The 22997-nt window shown below is 25.0% G+C and overlaps 3 protein-coding genes across 6 annotated transcripts; 1 reads left to right on the forward strand and 2 right to left on the reverse strand.

Moving 5' to 3' along the window:
* Nucleotides 1-143: 143 nt before the first annotated feature.
* LOC110649938 (UV-B-induced protein At3g17800, chloroplastic) lies at nt 144-2265 on the reverse strand. 2 transcript variants are annotated; one of them, XM_021804696.2, is made up of 4 exons: nt 2114-2265; nt 1842-2001; nt 1273-1568; nt 144-1181 (listed from the first exon to the last, which is right to left on the reverse strand). In XM_021804696.2, exons 2-4 carry the CDS (start codon nt 1989-1991, stop codon nt 365-367), a joined length of 1263 nt encoding a protein of 420 aa, XP_021660388.2. In that variant the 5' UTR covers nt 1992-2001; nt 2114-2265; the 3' UTR covers nt 144-364. The 2 variants fall into 2 exon arrangements, with proteins under 2 accessions (XP_021660388.2, XP_021660387.2); XM_021804695.2 differs by lacking the exon at nt 2114-2265 and having other exon boundaries at nt 1842-2107.
* A 1813-nt stretch (nt 2266-4078) lies between these two features.
* Nucleotides 4079-7834, reverse strand: LOC110649935 (uncharacterized protein At4g15970). The gene is made up of 4 exons (XM_021804691.2): nt 7386-7834; nt 5204-5569; nt 4643-5124; nt 4079-4435 (listed from the first exon to the last, which is right to left on the reverse strand). The coding sequence occupies exons 1-4, from the start codon at nt 7629-7631 to the stop codon at nt 4426-4428; spliced, it is 1104 nt and encodes a 367-aa protein (XP_021660383.2). The 5' UTR covers nt 7632-7834; the 3' UTR covers nt 4079-4425.
* Nucleotides 7835-18169: 10335 nt separating this feature from the next.
* On the forward strand, nt 18170-21381 carry LOC110651132 (uncharacterized). Of its 3 annotated transcripts, none has more exons than XM_021806360.2 (5): nt 18170-18327; nt 18625-18840; nt 19258-19403; nt 20880-20998; nt 21082-21381. In XM_021806360.2, exons 2-5 carry the CDS (start codon nt 18626-18628, stop codon nt 21181-21183), a joined length of 582 nt encoding a protein of 193 aa, XP_021662052.2. In that variant the 5' UTR covers nt 18170-18327; nt 18625; the 3' UTR covers nt 21184-21381. The 3 variants fall into 3 exon arrangements, with proteins under 3 accessions (XP_021662052.2, XP_021662053.2, XP_021662050.2); XM_021806361.2 differs by having other exon boundaries at nt 18184-18335; XM_021806358.2 differs by having other exon boundaries at nt 18194-18544.
* The last annotated feature ends 1616 nt before the right edge of the window (nt 21382-22997 follow it).

Here is a 22997-nt window from a genome sequence, read left to right on the forward strand (position 1 = left end):
GTCCGATCTAATTTTAATTCATTCTTTTTCCAGGACCTGAAGCGGCGGATTTCCGTAGCGGTCAGCTTAGTTTCATCAATAAAGAAGAACTAAAATTAATTAAACTTACAATCATTGAGATTTTATGCGTATGTAAAGAATAGTAATGAAAGATAGTAAAACGAATTTCATATAGCCATCTCCGTTTCACCATGCAAACTAAAACAAGAAATTACATTAACAAAACTATGAACAAAAATATCAGTACAATTACTAGGATGTTATCACCGAATTTAGTAATTTACTCTCACTTATGACATTTAAATTCCGTTAGTTGTACCTCTTGACACAAATTTGCTTTAACAGGAATCCAGGCAAGAATTCCTCAGTTCATAACAAAATGGTACCTTGAATCCACATAGCTCTCAACATCCCAGAGGAATGAACCAAAAGTCACAGCCTCCAAAACAAGTCTCCTCAAACCACCAAAGCTGATCTTCACAAGTTCATCCTTGGAAGAGTCAATGGTCCCTTGAGGAGTTATCACAATTTCTGGTCTTCCAAACAAGGCCTCTGTGTGCTTCTCAATGATGCTAATTGCCTCTTTGGATCTTATTGTTGCATGTCTCTGAAGTGTCTCTCCATCAAAGGACATCACATAACTTCGCAGTCGAGAGGACTTTATGCTATGACCAAATCCCCCTGGACTGATACTACCGGCCCAGGCTTCTGGGTGGGAAGACACAGCTTGAAAGGCATCCTCTCCGCGACTAGATTTCATATCTTGTTGAACATTACTACCTCCCTCATCCACTACGTTAGGAAGGATTTTCATTGTCTTCTCAAGCTGAAACCTCTGATCAACACGCTTGAGGAAGTATCCATACATCACAGATGCTGCATACACCTGTCCAGCCCTTAGTTTGCTTATCTGTGCTACTGTAGTTGAATCTGCTGCCCTGTTTCCCAAAATGAGAGCTAGATGGTTCTGAATCATCTCATATGCTTCAGGAGAGTGAAGTTGCTTGAGCTTCTCGTCTTGGCTTGGCCACTTATCCACACGGTCAGATGGGTCAGCAGAAGAGGGGGCTATTGTGGGTATCAAAGAAACATTAGCATCCATAAATTTCTGCACAACCAACGCATACAAAATCTCTTCTAAAGCTTTTCTCCTTTCATTGGCCTTCACCTCGGCAATTCTCCTAAAAGTATCAAAAACCCATCATTAGATTCTCAGCATGAAACCTATCAAAAACTTCTTTATCTCTGCAAACTGCAATTTATGCAACTTACCTGTACAATACTAAATCAGTGCCAGGCTCTTCCTTCTCTTTATCTGCATCACGGTCAGTTTGGAACTGCTCTAGCTGTTTCTCAACTGCTGCTGGTACAAGATGTGGATGAGTAATCAAGATTTGAGATAAGAACTGCCCTATAGGGGACTCGAACTGAAGCGGTGCTATTGGAGCTAGTGACCCAGAAGAATCTGAAGGCGGTGACGATGATGACGCTCTTACTATTGCAGATATCCCCCTTCCAAAACCCACTCTTCTATGCCCCGATTTTCCATATGAAACTAAGGAACAATGCTGAAATCCATCGAAAAATCAAAAGAAAATAGGTATCAAGCACCTTCTGAGCATAAAACATCTACCTTTTCCAAAATCTACAACTACGGTAATTGATATGAAATTCCAACTTCCCCACATAAGTATAGAGTCAAAATTTTCACAAAAGATAAAGGCTTTATAACTGAAAAGCATAAACATAAGAGACAGCATTCAAAGGGGCAAAATCAAATTTACTCAGAAAATTGGAAGACCCTAAACCCAATTAGGAAAAAAAAAAAAACATAGTGGTACCTTATTAGTTGGGAAGTCATATTTGATAGAAAAACGCACAAAATGGGGGCCATTGGCAGCGAGAAACACCGATCCCCCAACAGAAGTTGCAGGTCTATGAATCCTAAACGAAGATCCAACAACAGCCGCGGCTGCTGCAGCTGCTTCCATCTTCAGTTCTCTGCAAACACCAGCGCCCAAACAAGAAAAAGAAAGGATTTTTCGATTTTTAATAGACAAATCAATAAAATGAACCAGAAATTAAGATGAAACGGTTAGGGATGGAGAGAGACTTTTGAGAAGAGAGATGAAATACGCCCCTCTTTCTGATTAGCTTTGCACTTGTGTGGTATGAGATCAACAGCCCCTCCAATTTCAGTTAACTACGCTTTTGCCACTGCTGTTTGCCGTCCAAACCTTTTTTTTTTTTGAGAAATCCAAAGCTTAATCTCATTGCTCGTAGAGTGTAGAATTTTAGCTTATCCTTTTTTTTTTTTTTTTTTGCATACCCAAGAAAGTATCCTAAGCCTTTACACATTTTGCTCATGCTCAGATTTAAGATATAAATAAATAAATATATATATATATATATATTAAATTAAAAAATTATATTTATCATACGTTTATTATAAAAATATTAAAATAATAAAATATTTATAATTTATTTTTAATAAAAACGTATTTTTTTTCATCCCTCTCTGATAATTGTCCCTCATTTGTAAGGCAATAATTAGAAAAACTATTAAGAAATAGATTTTTAAAAAAAAAAAAAATCTACTATGAAATAAAAACAAAATTTTGCTTAAAATCTGACAATTTCTTTTATACTTAGGATATTTCCTTTCTTAGAAGGCAAACTCAATAAATAATAAAAAATGCAAAATCCTCATAAGAAATTATTAAATATATTTAGCCCATATATATTATTTTTTATAATAACGTGAAACTCATTTTTATATTTTAAGAAAATTTATTTTTTTATGAAAAAGAAAATATTATTTTTATTTATCCAAAATATTCTAGAGGTAAATAATATATAAATTCAATGCTTATCGGAAGTTTATGAAATCTCAATCTTATCTTTTATATTCTTTTCGATTTAATTATGTAATTTTTCAGATTTGAATTAAGAATGATATTCAAATAAAATTCTTTCAATAATGATAACTATAAGATTTAAACTCTTGATTTTATAAGTAAAATAAAATTTTAATCTAACCATTTGTTGATCTCAGCTTAGATAACCAATTAATTCTATTATTGTTTTCAATGTCAAGCAAGGTTTTTTTTTTCTTAGATAAATGGAAATTAATTCAAAAGAAGCTGAGGCTAACATTAGAAATTATGATTAAGGTTAATTACCAAAGCAAAATCTCGATTGCCTGATTCTGGAAATGTGCAAGGTTGATGCCAATTGAAAACTGGGAATGTGATGATCACGAATAAGGTCTCAAATGAAGGAGTTGAGTGTCATTGACCTTGCTTTCACCCATTTACAGAATGATTGGAATGGTCAATTGTAATTTTACTGCGCCTTTGTCTTTCTCTTTCGTTTTCCTCAGCTACTACTCGCCGTTTTGCCGTGGTTTGGGGCTCACCGTTGTCACTTGAATGTGCTGGTGTTGGTTGGTGCTGGTGTGGTCATGGTGGCGCTGGTAGATGAAGGAAGGGGGAGGATTTTGCTTCCCCTCCCCCTCCCCTGTTTTTTGTTTTTTTTTTTTTTCTTTGATGTCAATTCCTAAATTTCTTCAAAATAACATTATGCATATTTTCTTGAGATTAAGAGTATATTTGGTTTAATTTATAATAATTAGCTTATAGTTCTTATAAACATTTAAAATTTTAAGTAATTATGTGTTTTGATTAAAATGCTTATGAGTGACTGATAAATAATTAATAAATTTCGTTAAAAATAGCTTATGACTATATTTATTTTTAAAATAATTAAAATGGATATTAAACAATATCTATAGTAAAATTTTAAAAATTAAACAAAAATAATATAGTAAAACACTTAATTGAATTAGCTTACAAGCACATAAAAGAACAGGTCTCTTGAATTTATTTATTTTTTTAATTTATAAATTCAAAAATTATTATAAGTAAATAAATTAGCTCATTTGTAGAGTTTATAAATTGGTATAATCAATTTATAAGTTAAGACAAATACCCTCTAAGTAAAGAAAAATTGAGATTAAGTTTCGGTACTAAGTAAATCAAATGGTTTTGAATTTTGATGAATTTATAAGACCATAATAAAATATAAAAATCTCTATTTGTGATTTAAATTTGTCAACATATACAATTGAAAAATTCATCAATTTTATGCATAAAAGATTGTTAAATTAAACAAACAAAATTATGAATACAAATTATTATTCTGATGAGACTTTATGCAAGATCTATTAACAATTAAAAAAAAACAAAAAGAAAAAAAAAGAATCAATACAAATTGTCAAGAGCTTTGATTTTAGGAGTTAATGAAAATTGAAGAAACATAAATTTCTCACCATCATTGAATTTATCCAATTGGCTTGAAAATGTGTAAAGAAAGACTGATAATTCTTATTGCCTTGCTCAATATTCTCTTGCAGTTTGGCAAGATTTATGAAGTCCTGTATGTAAATGGAGAAGAAAGAATAATATTAGAAACAATAACATGAAATCCTGTATTTAATTGTTTTAGAGTTTTTTTTTTTTAACAAAAGCAAGAGAGGGGAAGTCGAATATGAATATCTTATGTTCAACATGTATGCAACTATCACTGGAATGAAATTGCCATCTCTCTATGTATATATTGTGTAGCAAATATATTGGAATACCTGCATTTTTGTGGAGCTCTCCAAGAAAATGAAGAAAATGGTATTAAATTGGGAGGGGTCAACATGTATCTTCTCCAATCTTCAAGCACCATCTTAAGATCATGAACTTTAGTTTCCAAACCAAAACAACAATTTGCATGCATTGTGCAAACCAAGTTGAAATCTTTGCTTGGTTCACAAAACCCACCAAAATAAGCTGTATCCAGAAACCTCATTTGCATTCCAAGTTTGTCAATTAATGGATCATATTTGATCTTGTTCAACACATCTTGATCATGAAGTCCTGGAAACTTTTGTCTTGATGAGTACCAAAACTTGTAAAATTCAATCGTTCCTCCATTAGATTTCACATAGTTGAATCCACCATTTGGACTATTATTTCTATCAGATGGGTTTCCATAATAATTGTCACAAGCTATCTGGAAATCTGCATCTTCATAGAAGTGTGGAAATGGATCTCGAAGCCACATTATATCAGCATCCTAGTGAACGAAATACACTTCTTGATCAAAAAATTTCATGAGTTTGCAAACTGGGATTTACAAGAGAACAAGAGTTTACCGTGAAAACAAAGTTGTAACCCATCTGCAGAACAGTACCTAAGAAATGAATTCTTCTCCACATCATCTCCAGGTAATTTGGGGTCATGAAGTAAGCCTCACTTGAAAAATTGAGTCCTTTAGTTTCAAGTGCAAAACAGTGTGGATGAATTGCTAAGCAACGAGTATGTGCCTTCTGATCAAGTGATACTATTATCAAATGCTTCAGAAGCTTCTCTGTGCTGTTTCCAATTTTAAAACTCTCCAAGAATAGATCAATTATAGATCCTGGCTCTGCCCATGCTTCATTTAGAGTTGTTATTATCACTGTTTTATTTGCCATTGATGCTGCTTTTACAACTCTCTCCAATTCTGAACCATAATTCCCCTGCAAATCATTGTCAAATCAACACAACAAATTATATTATTTAATCCTTATATTTTAATAAAATTATCTATTTAATCCTTTTATTTTTATCTGTTAGCTGTTTAGTCCTTTTCATGAACGTTACTGTCATTTACTTGTGATTATGATATTATCTCATGACAATTACAGGGCAAACAATAATTCACTCTAGCAATTAATTGTATTCATTGGAAAAAAAATAGCCATAATTAATGGTGTGACATTGTTATGACATTTCTAATTCAAGGATAGGATTGGACCACAAAAAAAGAATCGCCTTTAATTTTTTTTTTTGACTCTAGTCGCCCCACGAGGCCCGCTCTGGCGACTTGACTAAATGTTGGATGGGATGGACACCTCTAGCCTAGAGACTTAATGAGAAGTAGATCCCTAATCCCCAAGAGATAGATCAGATCAAAAAAAGAAAACTAAAATAAGAAAATTTTTCAAGATCAATAAAGATGCTAACAATAGATCTTTTTATATTGACATTTCTAAGTCTATCTTATTCTCTCTACTTTCATCTTTCAATTTTTTATATTGACTTAAGCATTAAAAACTAATTACTCGGTGTTCTTCATTGTTTAACAAATCTACATTCGTGGAGATTCTTGAGGCATCATTAATTTTAAGTGAAAATTAAATAATTAAAATATATAAATATATATATGTTAATAATTGGCCTATGAGCATCAACAATCTTTAATAATATTGAATTAGACATTGATTATAAGTTGCACCAATGTATCTATTATATTACATGTTTTGCAAAAATAATTGGTATCCTTCTCTCATTTCTTTAATTGAAATATTGGGAGAATTGTGGTTTAATTATAGATATTGTTTTAAAAAAAAATCAGTTTTAAAAAGATATTTAATTATTTTATATAATTTAATTTAAAATTCAATTTTAATAGTTTTAATTAATAATTTTAAGGAAATATTTTTTTAATAGCAATTCAAATAGTAATATTTTTTTTCTTATAATTGTAAAATTTATTTTCTGAAAATTTAAATTGATATATTTTGAATTATTTTCCTTTTATTAGAAATTAAGTTTTCAATAACTTCTCCTAATAAAGGCCGGCCAAAGCTATGGACTTCACTCTTTAATTTCTTTTGAGATAAATATGAAAAATAAATTTTAAATATAGCATAATAAATTCCCCAGATGGAACTCATTTTATAATATTTTAGAGAAATTTCCAGGTAATTTTCTAATTATTTTATTTATTTTATTTATTTAAATTAAAGAATAAGACATCTCTTGTTAGCCTATTATAAATAAATGTGACTAATCATTCACTAATGACATGGTAAAACGCCATTGCTGCCGGCGTCAAACCAGCTCAGTGAATTTAATTAAACTTATTTGCTCCTTTTACTTGTATTTTAATTAAATGACTAATTAATAAGTTTAATAAGTAAAATTAAAAGTCAATAACCTTTAATTAATTACTTTATTAAAAAAATTAAGGAGTTTTATATATATATATATATATATATATATATATATATATATATATTCATAATGTCATGATTTTATACCTAACACATAGAAAAGAAAATAAAAAATGTTTCAAAGGAAATTAATCTAGAAGAAAAGGAAGACTAAATGTTATTAAATCAGAAAATAAAATTATGGTATTTTAATTAATAAAAATAATTATATTATAAAATTAATATATTTAATTTACAAAAGAGAGAAAGAAACGTGAAGGATTCATATACGTATACGTAGACTAGATGAACCAATTAATAAGAGAGAAATAATGGATATGGCAGAGGAAGGTCTCACCTGGGGAGAGATGGCGTGATTAGACATGGCAAGTGAAGAAGAAGAAGAGAAGGAATTGGTGAGAAGGAGTGGAAGATGAAAGAATGAAGATTGCTTGTACAAAACCAGGCATGAAACTGAAACTCCAACTAAAAACAGAAATACGATTCTGTGAATGAGATGGTTGCCTGCGATTGATGAACTTGGCGGCTTATTATTATTATTGTTATCGTCACCAGAGCAGACGACGACGTTGATGCTGCCCATGTCTCCTCCTCCTCCTCCTCCTGCGCTGCTGATATCTCCTCTGTCTCTTTGTTTCTCCAAAACCCTTCTCTTTATAAAACGAAACTTCTCATCAAGTCAACTGTTCCTCTCTCTCTCTCTCTCTCTCTCTCTCTCTCTCTATTGATTATATTGCCATTGATTATGACGATAATCAGAGAAGATCAGTCGAAGACTACACCAGGACTTTATGATCTATATATATATATATATATATATATATATATATATATATATATGTGGTGAAGATTGATTTCATCTAACTTGCCATTCATTATTTCTAATATTTATAATTATATTTTTTATTATTTAATTTAATTTTAAAATTTATATATATCTAAAATTTTTAAGACTTACAATTTAATTATTTATATAATGTGAGAGTTTATATAAATTTAAAATTCTTAATTTTATTTGTATTTAAATTCTAAATAATTAAATTTTTATTATAATATAATTTAAAATAAAATTTTTTAAAAATACTTTTATAATTTATATTATTTATAAAAATATAAATGTAATTTATTTATATAAATCATTTTTTTAATGAATCTTAATAGATTTCTAACCCTATCTTCTAATTATTTATTTAAAAAATATTTTAATATAATTATATTTGAATTTATGTAAAATAATAAAAATAAATTAATTTATCAGCTATACATATAATTATTTTATTAATGTTTTTAAAGTTTTCCTTTACCCTTTGTTTGGGAAGGAGTTTTATAAAGTAATTGAAGGGTTTTTCAATATTTAAAAACCTTAAATTTTTATTTGATACGATAAAAGGTTTTTTAAAGTATAATTTTTTGAGATTTTTAAAAGTCTGTAAAAATTTTCATTTTTTAACTCACCAAATTGATAGGTTAACAAAATTTTCTCTTTAAAACCTTCAAATACTTTAAAAAATCTTTTTTTTTTCTCTCAAATACTAAAAAATTATGAATCTTTAAAAATCATAAAAAAAATCTTACTTTGAAAAATTTACTTTATAGAACATTGTTTTACTATACCCTTCCCAAAGGGAGGGTTAATTTAATTTTTTATAAATTTATGAAAAAAATATTTCATATAAAATAAATTTATATTTTATTAATTATAGATATATTTTTAAAATTTTTAATTATTGTAATAATATATAAGTTAGTTTTAATTAAAATTAAATTTATAAATCCTATGTAAATATTGCTACATTTATCGATAAGCTTTTTATATATTTATATACATAAATGTGTGTGATATATATATATATTTATTTGTTTATTTTTTATTAATTATAGATATATTTCTAAAATTCTTAATTATTGTAATAATATATAAGTTAGTTTTAATTAAAATTGAATTTATAAATCCTATGTAAATATTGCTACATTTATCGATAAGCTTTTTATATATTTATATACATACATGTGTGTGATATATATATATATATATATATATATATATATGCAACAACAGAAAAATATTATAAAAAGTTCATATTTGTTGATTTATAAAAATTTTAATTAGTATGTGATATATAATAAATTATATGAATAAAATTTTTTTAAATAATATATAATTATGTATAAAGCATATAAAATAAATTATATATATGAAAAAAAATATTTAAAGATATATACATTTATATATATTATTTAAAAAATTAATAATTAACGTAATATGTAAGCCTTGATTTCAATTGTAAAATTAATATAATTAATATGATGATTAAAATTTATAATACTAATTTTTTTTATTTTAAAATGATATATTATTAAAAGTTTAAAAATGTTAATATTTGTACATATAAGAAAATAAAATTATTTTTTTTATTTTAAATATTATAATTTTATTCTAACTTGGCAAATAATAAATATGTGTAAAAATAATTACAAATCATACTTTAAATATAGAATTATTATTTAAATTTAATAAATTTATATTTAAATATAAACACAAATTAATAATTTGATTTAAAAAGAGTCCATTTTTTATATGAATATAATTATTACATTATTATTTATTTGGATTAACAACTTTCTTTATTGATATTTTATATTTACTTTTAAAAAGATAATTATAAAAAATTAATGTAAAATATGTTATAAAGTAGTTTGAAAAAGTATTTTACTGTAAATCGAATAATTATTTATATATTTTTAATTATAATCATTCTATTAAAAATAATATTATACTATGTCAGTATTTTTTATTCTATTAGTATTGATTTTTTATTTTTAATATAATATGAAAATTTTAATTATTAATTTATTATGTATAAATAATTTATTAGTATTAATATAAATGTCAATCTTATTTTAAAATATTTTCTACATATCATAAGAAAATATATAATTATGTAAAATATTATATATCAAATAAAAATTAATAATATTGAAATTTATTGATATAAGTATGTATAATTAATTTTATTAAATAAAATTAAAAAATTGAATAAAAAATAACTATAAATAAAAAAATAAAACTATATCAAATTAAATTTATTTTATTATTATATGTATATACTCTTAAATAGTATTAAAAAAAATTAAATTTTTCATATTAATTATATATATTCTATAAAATTTATATAATGCTATAATCTAATCAATCTTTATAAATTCAATACCTCAAAATATATAAAAAAACAAATATTTAAATTTATATATTTATAAAACACTTATAATTATAAAATTATATTATAATAATAAATTTTTTATAATAAATTTTATTTTTTTAATTTTTTATTTTTATTGATATATATTTTTTTATTAACTTAATCGATAAATACAAAAGATGAGCAATGCATATTTAAATAAATACAGAGAATAAGGCTATTTTAATGTTGGTTCTTTTTCTAAAAAGGTTATTCGATCACATCGCACATCAAGGACAGTTTTGTCTTTAGAAAATTATCATGGGCACAGTTTAGTCGGCAAAATCTATTATTTGGTTTTGTGTTTTTAAGATTAAATAATTTAATTTATGAGATTTGAAAAAATTTATAATTTAATTTATTTATATATTTTTTTATCTAATTTATTATTAATTATAATTAATAATTAACATATTATTAACTCTAAATATTTTATAATTTTAAAAATTTAACCCTAAAATTTTGTGCTATAAACAAAATAATTTAAATTAATAGACTATTTTGCTTATAACATTTTGCCAAACCCAAGGAATATAGGTATTAAATTCAAATTGAACCAATTAGTTGAATTAGTGAATTAGTGAATCAACTCTCAAATTGATTCGGGATTATAATTGAATAAAATAAGAAAGTGATTTGATGTGATACGGTTTACTCGGTGGTTGAACCAATGTACCAGTGTGATCTGATTGACCAGATCGATTCAATTATTTAAATAATTTTTTTTTATTTTTGGTACAAAAAAATAAATTGAAAGTCTCGTAAAAATCTTTAAAATCAAAATTAATTAAGCTAACTTGGTATTTATGTGTTTTTTATTTCAATATATTTCACTTTTAATATATACTTAATATTTCATAAATATTAAAAAGAGTTATATAAAATTTTAAAAAATAATATTAAAATTTATTAAATATAACTTAATAAATGTTAAATTTTATTTTAAATAGTAAAAATTTAATCAATTATATTTATTTATATTAATAGGTGTTATATTTAATTAATTTTAATTAATTTCTATATTTAACTAATTTTTAGTCTCACTGGTTGAATCATTGACCTACTAATTAAATCACTGATCCATTCACCGGATCAACTTTCGAGCCAGGTTTAATAACACTGCTCTGAAAACAAATAGCTTGATTTTGAAAATAAATGGAATAAGTTATAAATTTTATCAAATTTTATGTGCTAAATTGTAATTTATTCAATTATTATTTTTAGAAAACAAACTAGCTGATTTATTTTTAAAAATATGTTATTTTAGCCATGTATTTCTATTTTATTTATTATTTAATTCCTCTAAAGTTTATATTAGTCATAGCATTCAAAAGAGAAAGAAATTATCATTATAGAGACTAAATATTTCAAAGTATAAAAAATAAATAAAATATATAATTATATTTTTCAAATTATAGAATCGAATAAAATTGAAATTAATACTTAAAATAATCGAATGAACCAATTCAAGAGTAAATAAAAAAAATATAAATTAACTAATTTATTTTTTATAATGGAAGATCAAATGATTAATTTTTTTTTTCTTTTAATTTTTACTAATATTTTTTGTCGTGTTCAAATTAATTTCATTTATTTTAGCTTTGTAACTATAATTAAATTTTTTTTTAATTTCTTTTAACACTAGGAGTGTGCGAATGGTCATTTCGGTTTTGAACCGAATCGATAAAACTGAAAACTAAAAATAAAAAATTTTAAAAACCGAATCAAACCGATAAATATCTATTCGATTCGGTTTAAACTGATCAAATCGATAAATATCTGTTCGATTTTAAATTTTGTAAAATTTCAAAATATTAAATCTCAATAATAAAAATATTAAAAAAACTTAGAAATCAAAAATAAAAAATCTTAGAGTTTCCTTGATATATATATATATTAGTAATTTCGGTTCGGCTCGAATTTTTTTATTTTTTATAAAAATAATCGAACCGAATCGATTAACCGAAATTATCAAATTTATAAACTGAATCAAATCGATTGAATTTAAAAACTGAATTAATTAAATTAAATTAACTCAATTCGATTTAATTTTTCGATTTAAATCAAAACGCGCTCTCCCCTATTTAATACGATAAATTATATATGTAAGTTCTCAATCACTAAAGCCACCATTGAAAGTTATTTTGGTAAGTGCCGTTTGGTTTAAGGAAACTTTTGTCTGTATCTAGATAATTACTTGATTTATCTAATTAATTAATAAAAAATTATTATATTATAATTATATTTGTAAAGTTTCAAATTTAAATTTTAATTTTTATTAAATAAATTTTTTATAAAGAAATCTTTTCTTTCCTTCCTTTTAATTTATTTTATTTTTAATTTTTTAAAATTTGTATATATAAATTTATATATATATATATATATAGTACTGTCACGTAGCATTCTTTTTCATATTATTGTCATATGGTATTGTCTATTGTATTATCACATAGCATTCTCCATTTAATTTTCTTTTACCCTTCTTTTAATTACATAACAAAATTTTGATATTTAAAATGATAAAAACAATAATATGCAATATTTCTATTATATTACCATATATTTATTATTTTTATTTTGAAATCTTCATTAAAGGATAAAAAATTAATAAAAAATATAAAATAATATTTAATTAATAAAAAATAAATATATAAAAAAGTATATTTTAAGCAATGTTCCTATTATATTACTATATTTTTATTATAAAATATTCATTAAAAAATTTGAGAGACAAAATATTAATAAAATATATTAAATAATATTTAATTAATAAAAATAAATAAAATATAAAATATAAAATAATTAATAAAAAATTAAAATATTATTTATTTTTCATATATTAAAATTAAAAAAATATAAATTAAAATTATTTATATATTAAAATTATTAATAATCATGTGCATTAATGAAAAATCATTAGTGCAACATGCTTTACAAATATGTAATTTATTTTGTCATACTTAGAAAGTGAAAAGCATTTTTATTATATAAAGTAAGAGTAATAAATTTAATTAAAATTTCAGATTTAAGTAAATAACAAAATCTTTAATATATTAAAAATATACTTTTATAATAAAAATATAGATTGCATTATGTGAATAGAAGTTAGAAAATGATAAATGACTATAAATTTATATAAATTATGCATTAAGCTAAGATAAAAAAAAAATGTAATTCAATTATGCTTGAATTTTATAAAATGTAAATGACAAAGAATTGAATTGCTTTTATGGTGAGATCTCTCATTCCCACATTAATCTGATTCTATTTTAGCCAATTAGTTAAGGTAGAGATAGGTTATGGTTTGATTTGAAATTAAATTAATTTAATTTGATGATAAAATTAGCTGAAATCACTTCAATTGATTGAAATTATAACTAAATTAGTCATTTTTCCTGTGCAATGCATGAATTATTTATTTATTTTAATAATATATATATATATTTTTTATACTTTTCATTTTCATAATTAAATTATAAAATTTTATTAATGATAAAATTTTTGTTTTAGTATAATTTTATCTTAAATGTTAACAAAATAAATAAATAAGTTTATTTATAAATTATTTAGCCCTTTTATTTTAAAAAAACTAACTAATTGATCTATTCATTTTGAAAAATATATTATTTTAGTAATGTATTTCTATTCCGTTTATTTTTTAATCCCTCCATCTAATTTAAATAAAGTTTATGTTAGTCAATGTATTCAAACGAGAAAGAAATTACCATCCGCTAAATATTTCAAAGTTTGGAAAATTAAATAAATTATATAATTATGTTTTTCAAATTACAAAATTAAATGAAATTTAAGTTAACACCTAAAATAACCAGAGGAATTAATTAAAGAGTATATATATATATATATATATATATAAACTAACTAATCTAATTTTTTTATAGTAGAAATTAAATAATTAATTTTATTAGAATAAAGAGATTAAATAATAATTTTTTTTAAACTTTTTTACTAATATTGTGTGTTGTGTTGAAATTAATTTCTTATGTTTTACCTTTCCTAATTATAATTTATTTTATTTTATTTCTTCTAATACAACAAATTATATACGTTCTCAATCACTATTTGATGATTTTGATAAAAGCTTTGTTTAATATTATAGCTAGAAATACACAAATAAAGTAATCACTAATCAAAATCCAAAGCCAACATTGAAAGTTATTCACAACATATATATAAATTTTATTAGAAAATATCATTATTTTGCTAATTGCCATTTGGTTTAAAGAAACTTTAGTCAGAAAAAAGTTTCTAACAGGAAAGTTTTATTAATGAAGAATTGAAATTAAAAAAAGGACATACGATTTTAAACATAAGAGTTTGATATGAAACCATGACTTTAGCCGGAATCGCGATTCTGTAACAGAGAGATTTTAGTGCATGTACCTATGATCAAAGGTTCATAAATTGGAGAATTAATTCAGAACTAATTGGGTAATCATAGCACATAAAACTAGATGTCAACTATGATTTATGAGAACTTGGATGAAAAAGAAATTTCATTTGAGTTTGGAATGATTTCAATAATATTAAAGAGTTAATATTATTCTAATTATCAATTAATAATAAACCTAGTAAGTTATACACATAATAACTAATTGATCAAAGTAATAGTTAATTTAATTAATTAATTAAATGATATAATTAATTAATTGAATTAATAAATTTAGTTTGCAATAAGATTACAGAGTCCTTAATATGACTTGAAATTAAATTTATTTATAAAAGTATTCAAGTTAATATTTAAAGTGTTAAATATAAACTTAACCAAATATGGCATAAAGGACGGAATCAAATTTTGACAATTTTGACTTTTTAAAATTTGACTTTTTGACTTGGTCAAAATATGCTTACATGGCATAAAGTATTCTTGCATGGCATGAGTTTGACTTGGTAAAAAATGCAGGCTTATGGCTAATTAATTAGTATTAAGAATATTAATTAATTAAGTTTAGTTTTATTAATCAAGATTAAGGAATGACATGTGAACTAATGAAATATTGAAAGCTCATTTAAAAGGTTGAATGAGGTTTGGACATGTGTCATCTTGATTTTTGATTAAAAGAAATTAAATTAAATATAAAAGAAGGAAGAAGACAAATTTGGTTGTTTCCTCCATGAAAAGAGAACATATTTCTCTCTTCTTCCTTTCTTAATTCAAGATGTTTAAATATTAAACACTTGAATTAGAAGCTTGAGAAAAAGTTTCTCATTACTTCCATCTAAGAAAACTCTAAGAAAATTTTTATCCTATCTTGGCCGCCCCACTTAGAAAAAAAAAGTGAGGAGTTCTGGCTTGGACATGGTGCTTTAATTGTGAGGCTTGTGTGGACAAGTTAGAGAGTTAATAACTAGTGGCCTAACTCTATGAATTTGATGTATAAATTTAATTCTGTGCTTTTAAGATGAGTTAATCTCCAAAACCCTAACTTGGTAGTTTTGGAAATTTTGTTTCTTTTTAACAACTAGAGATTGTTAGCAGTTAATTTGGACCTATTCTAAGTGTTTTGCAATAATATAGAAGGTTTATATGATTTGCATGAAACTTTGGGTTTGAAAAAATTTTCAAATTGCTAAATTAGCACCTATGAGTGAATTGTTTCGACTTTGGTGCATTTTTCTTTCAACTTTTATTTTTATCTACACTATAACTTGATTTATATAATTAATTAACAAAAAATTATCACATTATATTCAAATTTGTGAGATTTTAATTTAAATTTCAATTAAATTAAATATTTTTTTATAAAAGTTTTGACAAATTTCTTTAGTAATTACTCAACTTTATTAATTATTTCATTTCAATCATTATAGTTTAATTTGTTTAATAAAATCACTCATTTTTATTTTTTTATTTACTGGCAGTCTCTCAAACTAAATTTTAATAGAATCTGTGATGAAACTCCTTTATAGCATGTCTTACTTGGCTTTACATCATAAAAAGTTTTACCTCATTGCCATATCAGATTAAAAAATAAAAAGAAAGAAGTAATTTTTTTTCCTTATCAATGCTACTTATTACATTTACTAATTTTTATTTTTAGATTAAAAAATAAAATAAGAAATATTGTAATTTGACCCGGTAAAGATATATATATTTTGTAATAATTTAAAGCCGCGTAAAACATATCATATAGAAGTTTTATTGAAAATTTATTAAATTATAATTTCAGTAATTGCTAATGAATTAAAAATAAAAGATGAGTAATTTTATTAAAATAGAGTAAAATATAATAATTAAATGAAACAATTAGCAAAATTGAGAGACTACGGTTAAAATTTATCCTAAAAAAATTTGTATGCAAGATTGTAGAGAAATCTTTTCTTTCCTTCAATGTATTAATTACCTTTTAATTTATTTTATTTTTAGTTTTTTAAAATTTATTCTTCATTTTTATCATAGAGCAAAATCATTAATACCACATGCTTTACAAATATGCAATTATTTTGCCATACCTAGAAAGTGAAAAATATTTTTATTATATACAGTAATAAGTAATAAATTTAATTAAAATTTCAGATTTTAGTAAATAATAAAATCTTTCATATATTAAAAATAAACTTTTATAAATAAAAATAAAAATAAAAATAAATAGATTGCATTATGTGAACAAAATTTAGAAAATGATAAATTAATATAAATTTATATAAATTATGCAATAAGCTAAGATACAAAATGTGGAATTCAATTATGCTTGAATTTTATAAAATGTGCATGACAAAGAATTGAATTGCTTTTATGGTGAGGTCTCTCATTCCCATATTAATCTAATTCTATTTTAGCTAATGAGTTAAGAGCGCTGTTTTAGTAATTTTCAGCTGTTTTATTAATTATTAGCAATTAAATATTAATTATTAGTAGTTATTTCTTTATATAATAATTCAAAATAAAAGTATTTAGTACAAATAGCTGTTAGATTTACTATTAAATATTATTTTATTGATTATAATTAAAATATTAAATATTATTTTAAAAATTATTATCGAATATAGTCAAAATAAAGATAATTATGATTTGATTTGAAATTAGATTAATTTAATTTGAAAATAAAATTAAGGTGAAATTATTTAAATTGATTGAACTTATAATTAAACTAGTATTTTTTTTTCACAATGTACGAATTATTTATTTATTTTAATAATATATATATATATATATATATTTTATATTTTCATAATGAAATTATAAAATTTTATTAATGATAAATTTTTTATTTAATTCTAATTTTATTTTAAGTGTTAATAAAATAAATAATAAGTTGATTAATAAATTATTTTTTTTAAATTAATTGATATATACAAATAAAATGATAAATAAAGGTAAAAAAATACATGATAGTTTTTGAAATATTATTTTTAAAAATGTTTAAACTTTAAATATAATAAATTTGTTTAAAAACAAAATTTTAAATTTTTAAATAATATTTTACTGCATAAATATTTATATTAATATAATTTTTTTAAAAATACTCATCTTTTTATAAAATATCAAAAATTTTAATACAAAAAATGATTTTAGAAATATATGATATGATGAGAATAATTTAATAACGTCTGAAATTATAAAGTTAAAGATTTTAATGATTAAAATTTAAAATTATTTAAATAAAAAATTCTTTAATATAATAAGTTAGTTTTTATATATTTAAAAATATAAAAATAAATATTATAAAAAAAATTATGTTACATGAAAATTTTTACACGCTCTTTTAAATTATATGACACATTCTCTTTAAGCCTTTATATATATATTTATATATATATATATATATATATATATATATATATATATATATATTAATTTTTTCTGTTTTTGAAATTGGCAGTGAAATTAAACGACAATCATAATTGGAGAGCCCTTAGTCCGGCCCGGTCACCGCCAAACATTGCCGGCCCAAAGTTAAAAACGTCAACTCTTGGGGAATTACAATTCATTGCTATTTCTGATATTAAAAAATTTCACTCTTTCTGCTGATTTTGTCGCTCATTTTTTCCCGAGAAAGTTACATCTTCTTCTCCAGCCAGGTAAATATGTAATATCTGGGTCTGGGTTTTCCTTTTTCCTTCCTGGGTTTACTCTTTTCAGTATCCCCAGGAAGATTTCTTTGTTAAAATGTTGGCTCTGAGGCAAATACGGAGAGCTTGTGCTGTATAGGAAGTTATTCTATCAATTGGGTTTTCTTTTCTTTGGTTTTGTCGTCTTTTTTTGGACTGTGGAGTGCTTCAAGGAGATCAATTACTTGTGAGTTGCAATATTGCATTAACATATTTGAGCTTTCACACAGCCCTTGTAAAGCTCCATTCTCTCTTTTTGTGCTGAAGGATGAAATTCCGCTATGCCATGGTGTGTTCGTCGAATCAGAATCGAAGCATGGAGGCTCACTCCCTGCTCAAGAGGCAAGGCTTTGATGCGTCCTCCTATGGAACAGGGGCTCATGTTAAGCTCCCGGGACCCTCCCTCAGAGAGCCAAATGTCTATGACTTTGGAACCCCTTACAAACAAATGTTCGATGATCTCAGGCGGAAAGACCCTGACCTGTATGCTCTTTTTATTTTTTGCCAAGAAAATTTGGGAAAGGAAAAGTATCAGAAAAGAAAATTTGTTCTTTTTTCTTGGCAAAGAAAACTAGAATTTGTTTGCATGTGCTTTTTCGTAAATAAGTTGCAAGGAACATTTCCTTAGGAAATTGGATTTATAGAATAATTCCTAAAATAAATTTATGTAATAAAAGTTTAAGTAGTTTGAATTTTTTATTCTCTGTTTAGTTGGGGGATTGAAAAAAAGAAGAAGAAGAAGACAATGATGATGAAACCAGAGAAGAAATTTTCAGTTTTATTACTGCTTTGATTTCTTAAAACTAAAGAAATTAAGTCAAATTAGCTATTGTTATGTTATCAAAATGGAAGAACTCATATTATGATATCAATCATTCTTTTTTATTACAAAAAGTGCAGTTACAAGCGTAATGGCATATTGCCGATGCTTAAAAGGAATTCATCTGTCAAATTGGCACCTCAACGTTGGCAAGAGAATGCTTCTGATGGTTCATTTGATGTGGTGTTCACTTTTGAAGAAAAGGTTTTCGATATGGTTGTTGAGGGTAATGACTTCGACCCTTTCCATTTCATTGCTTTTGTCATCTTCATTCTGTTTTGATTCCAATGGGCTATGCACATATTAAGATGACTTATTTTAGCTTGTATGCAATTGCTGTTGGACGGGTCATGGAAGTCCTTTGTGTAATTAAGTATAGCAGTGGAATGGTTTTCAGTGGTCTTGGAGATAGAGTCCCTAGGGTACAAGATAAGAAAATCATGATAATAAGAAAGATGGGATTGATTTGCAAGCTTGCCACGGTGGGCTGCTGGAGGATTGGCTGAGTCTAAAGGAGCTTCTTGTGAGCTGACAGCTGAGGAACTCTAGTCAGCTTTCTATCACTTTATCCAACCTCTGATGATCCTCCTGTTGGCAAATCATTGAATTATAGGACTGATGGTCTCTACTTTAATTGAATAAGGTCTCATTTTTCTGGCTTCGCCAATGAAATAAGGTAGTTGAATAGAGTGAGATATCTAGATGGTGTCCCATGGGTGAATGTAAGTGTGAGTGTGTGACTCCTACTACTTTAAATGTGAACCCTTCAAAAGCCTCTAAGCTTGCATTCAGTCCTCTCTCAGTTGATGGTGGAAAAAAAAGGTAACTGGCACACCCCTTGATGAGGTAATTCACTTAATGTCCAAGTCTTCCAGTGGATACATCTATGTCCGTATGTTCTTGAAAGTTTAGGACCCTTGCCCTATTGCTTTTTTGCTAGTCTATGTTGAGCTTTGCCAAATCATCTCATTTGCCCTTTTTACAACTTACCTAAAACTGAAACTTGACAAGTGGAATCCCGAAACTGTCACAATTCAAGATTGCATATGTGGAATATTTTGAGAGTTATAAGTATTTTCATTTTTATCGGAATTGGTTGCATTTGAATTTCCTTTCATAGCATGTAAGCTACATCTTTCAGTTGGAAAGTTATCGCATAGAAATTGTTTATGTCAACCTGGTTTGTTGACTTGTGGGAACTGGGAAGAATTTGGTTTGGTTCTTATGCACTGTAATTGCATAAAGACTCATGCATTTTGTTTGTTAAGTCTGAACATTTAGTTCAACATGCAATGTAAAGTTTGATGATTGGTAGGGGGGTAAACATTTGGTTTGAATCTCAATTACTAAATTGACTGGATAAATTTCAGTTAATATGGTTAGGCTTGGTTTTTCCACCTTTAAAAACTGAAAGAGCAGAAATATAGCTAGATATACTTTTAACTTTTAGTTTGGTTAAATTGGTTTTGGTTCAGTTTGGTTATTAAGCTATTTTAGCTTTAGAATTTTGAACAAATCAAACAAATTATCATAACTGAATTAAATCAAACCAATTGGACCTGGATCTTTTGTCACTTGCCTATAAAAGTACATGAAAAAAAAAAAAAGACTTGAGGAGATCTTTTGATATTATAGAGGGTGTGTTTGACCCTTTTAGCAGTTCTACAGATGATCATTTAATCATTGTTGTAAAAATGTGCAGATCTCCATAGTAGGGATCAAGCTTTTATGAGAAGCGTGCTGGTGATTAACTTGGAAGTAAAAGATAACCATGAGGAGGCAGCCATTGGCGCTCAACTTGCTTTAGATCTGTGCCAAATGGTAAGATTACTTCAGCCTTGTAATATCTTTTGCCACCTTTTTTATTATTTTATGGATTTTGGATTTATAATTTGTATTTACAGATCGAAGCTTCTGACTCATGGGAGGATTCAATTGATGAGATTATAGCTGCATTTGAGACAAAACACAGACGGAAGCTTTTGTATAGCATCTCATTCTATTGAAGATAACACTTGCATATCTATGATTGACAAACTTTATATTAGGGTGGCTTCTTTTTTTTTTTTTTTTCCCTTTAGATGTAAAAAGTTATACAACGTTGTTCTAAAATAATTTAAAGAATTTTGCTTCATTCTTTTTGTTGGGTTTATTGAGGTGAAATACAGAAATCAATATCTGGGAATTTGGATATTGTACAGTGCTATGATTCTCCACTGTGGATGTTCCTTGACAACTTTAAATACATAGGATGAAGGTTCTAAAAGTGGCTTAATATGATGTTCCTGGGCGTCATTTCCTTGCCAACCCCAACCTCAATTGTCTTCAAAAACGCAAGAATCAAAGATAGGACCTTTTGGCTCTCTCTCTTCGATTCTTCAGTTTTTCTACGATGGTAGAAGTCGGGGTTGGTTATAAAATGACCATGTTAGGCTGGTTAGAAAATGACCTTACCGTTCTGGAACACCAGAATCTGGCTGGAGGAGTAGAGAGAGAGAAATATATATATATTACTCCTACTATTTTTATGTAAGATGATTATGAGTTTTATAAAAAAATTAATTAACAGTTTTTTTAATAAATAATTAAAATTATATATGTCTGTTAATTATTAATTTATTATTTCATATCAAATGTTAATATGAAAAAAAAAAAGAAATCACTGGTGAAATTAAACTCTCATTTGAGAGAGCCTATTCGTCTGCAATGCATTGTTAACTTCATTGTATGCTAACTTGCAAAGACAAACACAATCTATTGTATGCTTACTTCCAAAGACAAATCCAATCTACCAATTTTTCATATTTATCCTTTTGCAATTGGTTGCTATGCTAAATTATGTGTTTGTTGTAAAACAATTTGATTGACAAATAATTTGAATATGGGCGTGTAAGATATTAAGTATATTAATTATAAGATTGAATTTTCTAACTTCTAAATCAAATGATTATGAGAATCAGTTATATTGAATGTAGTTTTACTGTAACGTGAGTGTGAAAGATAACTGAAATTGAAAAATAAGACTGTATTAATTACTGAAAAAATTACAAGACTTTAAAAAAAAAGTAAAATGTAACTATTTGAAAATTAAAAATTATTTGAAATTGACAACAAATATAAATAATAAATTGACCACTGGAGTCTTAGATTGAATGAACTGCTGGAGTTATTGATTATTTATAACTCTTCTTACATGTAGCACTTATGAAAGTTACTTTCATAACTGCTTTTACCCATTATCTAATAACCATTGTTATATTTATCTTTTAACCACCCATAATTATCTATAAATTTATATTCAAATCTTCAATTAATTAAATCAATCAAATAAAATTAATTAAATTAATTTAAAAAAATAATTTAATTAATCTTAAATTAAAAAAAAAATAATTATTTTAATGCAAACACTATCAAAAACAGGCGAATCATTACTAGGGCATGGAAAATAATACTTTACAAAATCTCTAGAATTGAAATTAATTGGATTGTAATTAGGGTTAATAATTACAAAATTATTAAATTATAATTATAAGTTTTGCTTAATAATTTACTTGAAAGCCTGGCCTACTGAGGGAGGTTGCAACTTGTAAGTCTTCTCTTCCTCCTCCCTGAGTTATAACTTTTTCAAAATTTATTTTTCTTGTCCATTATATATTTAAAGTTTTAAATATATTTTATTATATATTAAAAAATAATCAAGTAAAATTTTAAAAATTAGTTTTAAAATAATAAACATAACTTAACATATATATTTTTTAATTTTAGAAAAAATTATCATTTAATATCTCTATTTTAATAAAACTAATTATTTAATTCTTTT

The sequence above is a fragment of the Hevea brasiliensis genome, chromosome 13 (assembly GCF_030052815.1).
Source record: "Hevea brasiliensis isolate MT/VB/25A 57/8 chromosome 13, ASM3005281v1, whole genome shotgun sequence".
NCBI lineage: Eukaryota > Viridiplantae > Streptophyta > Magnoliopsida > Malpighiales > Euphorbiaceae > Hevea > Hevea brasiliensis.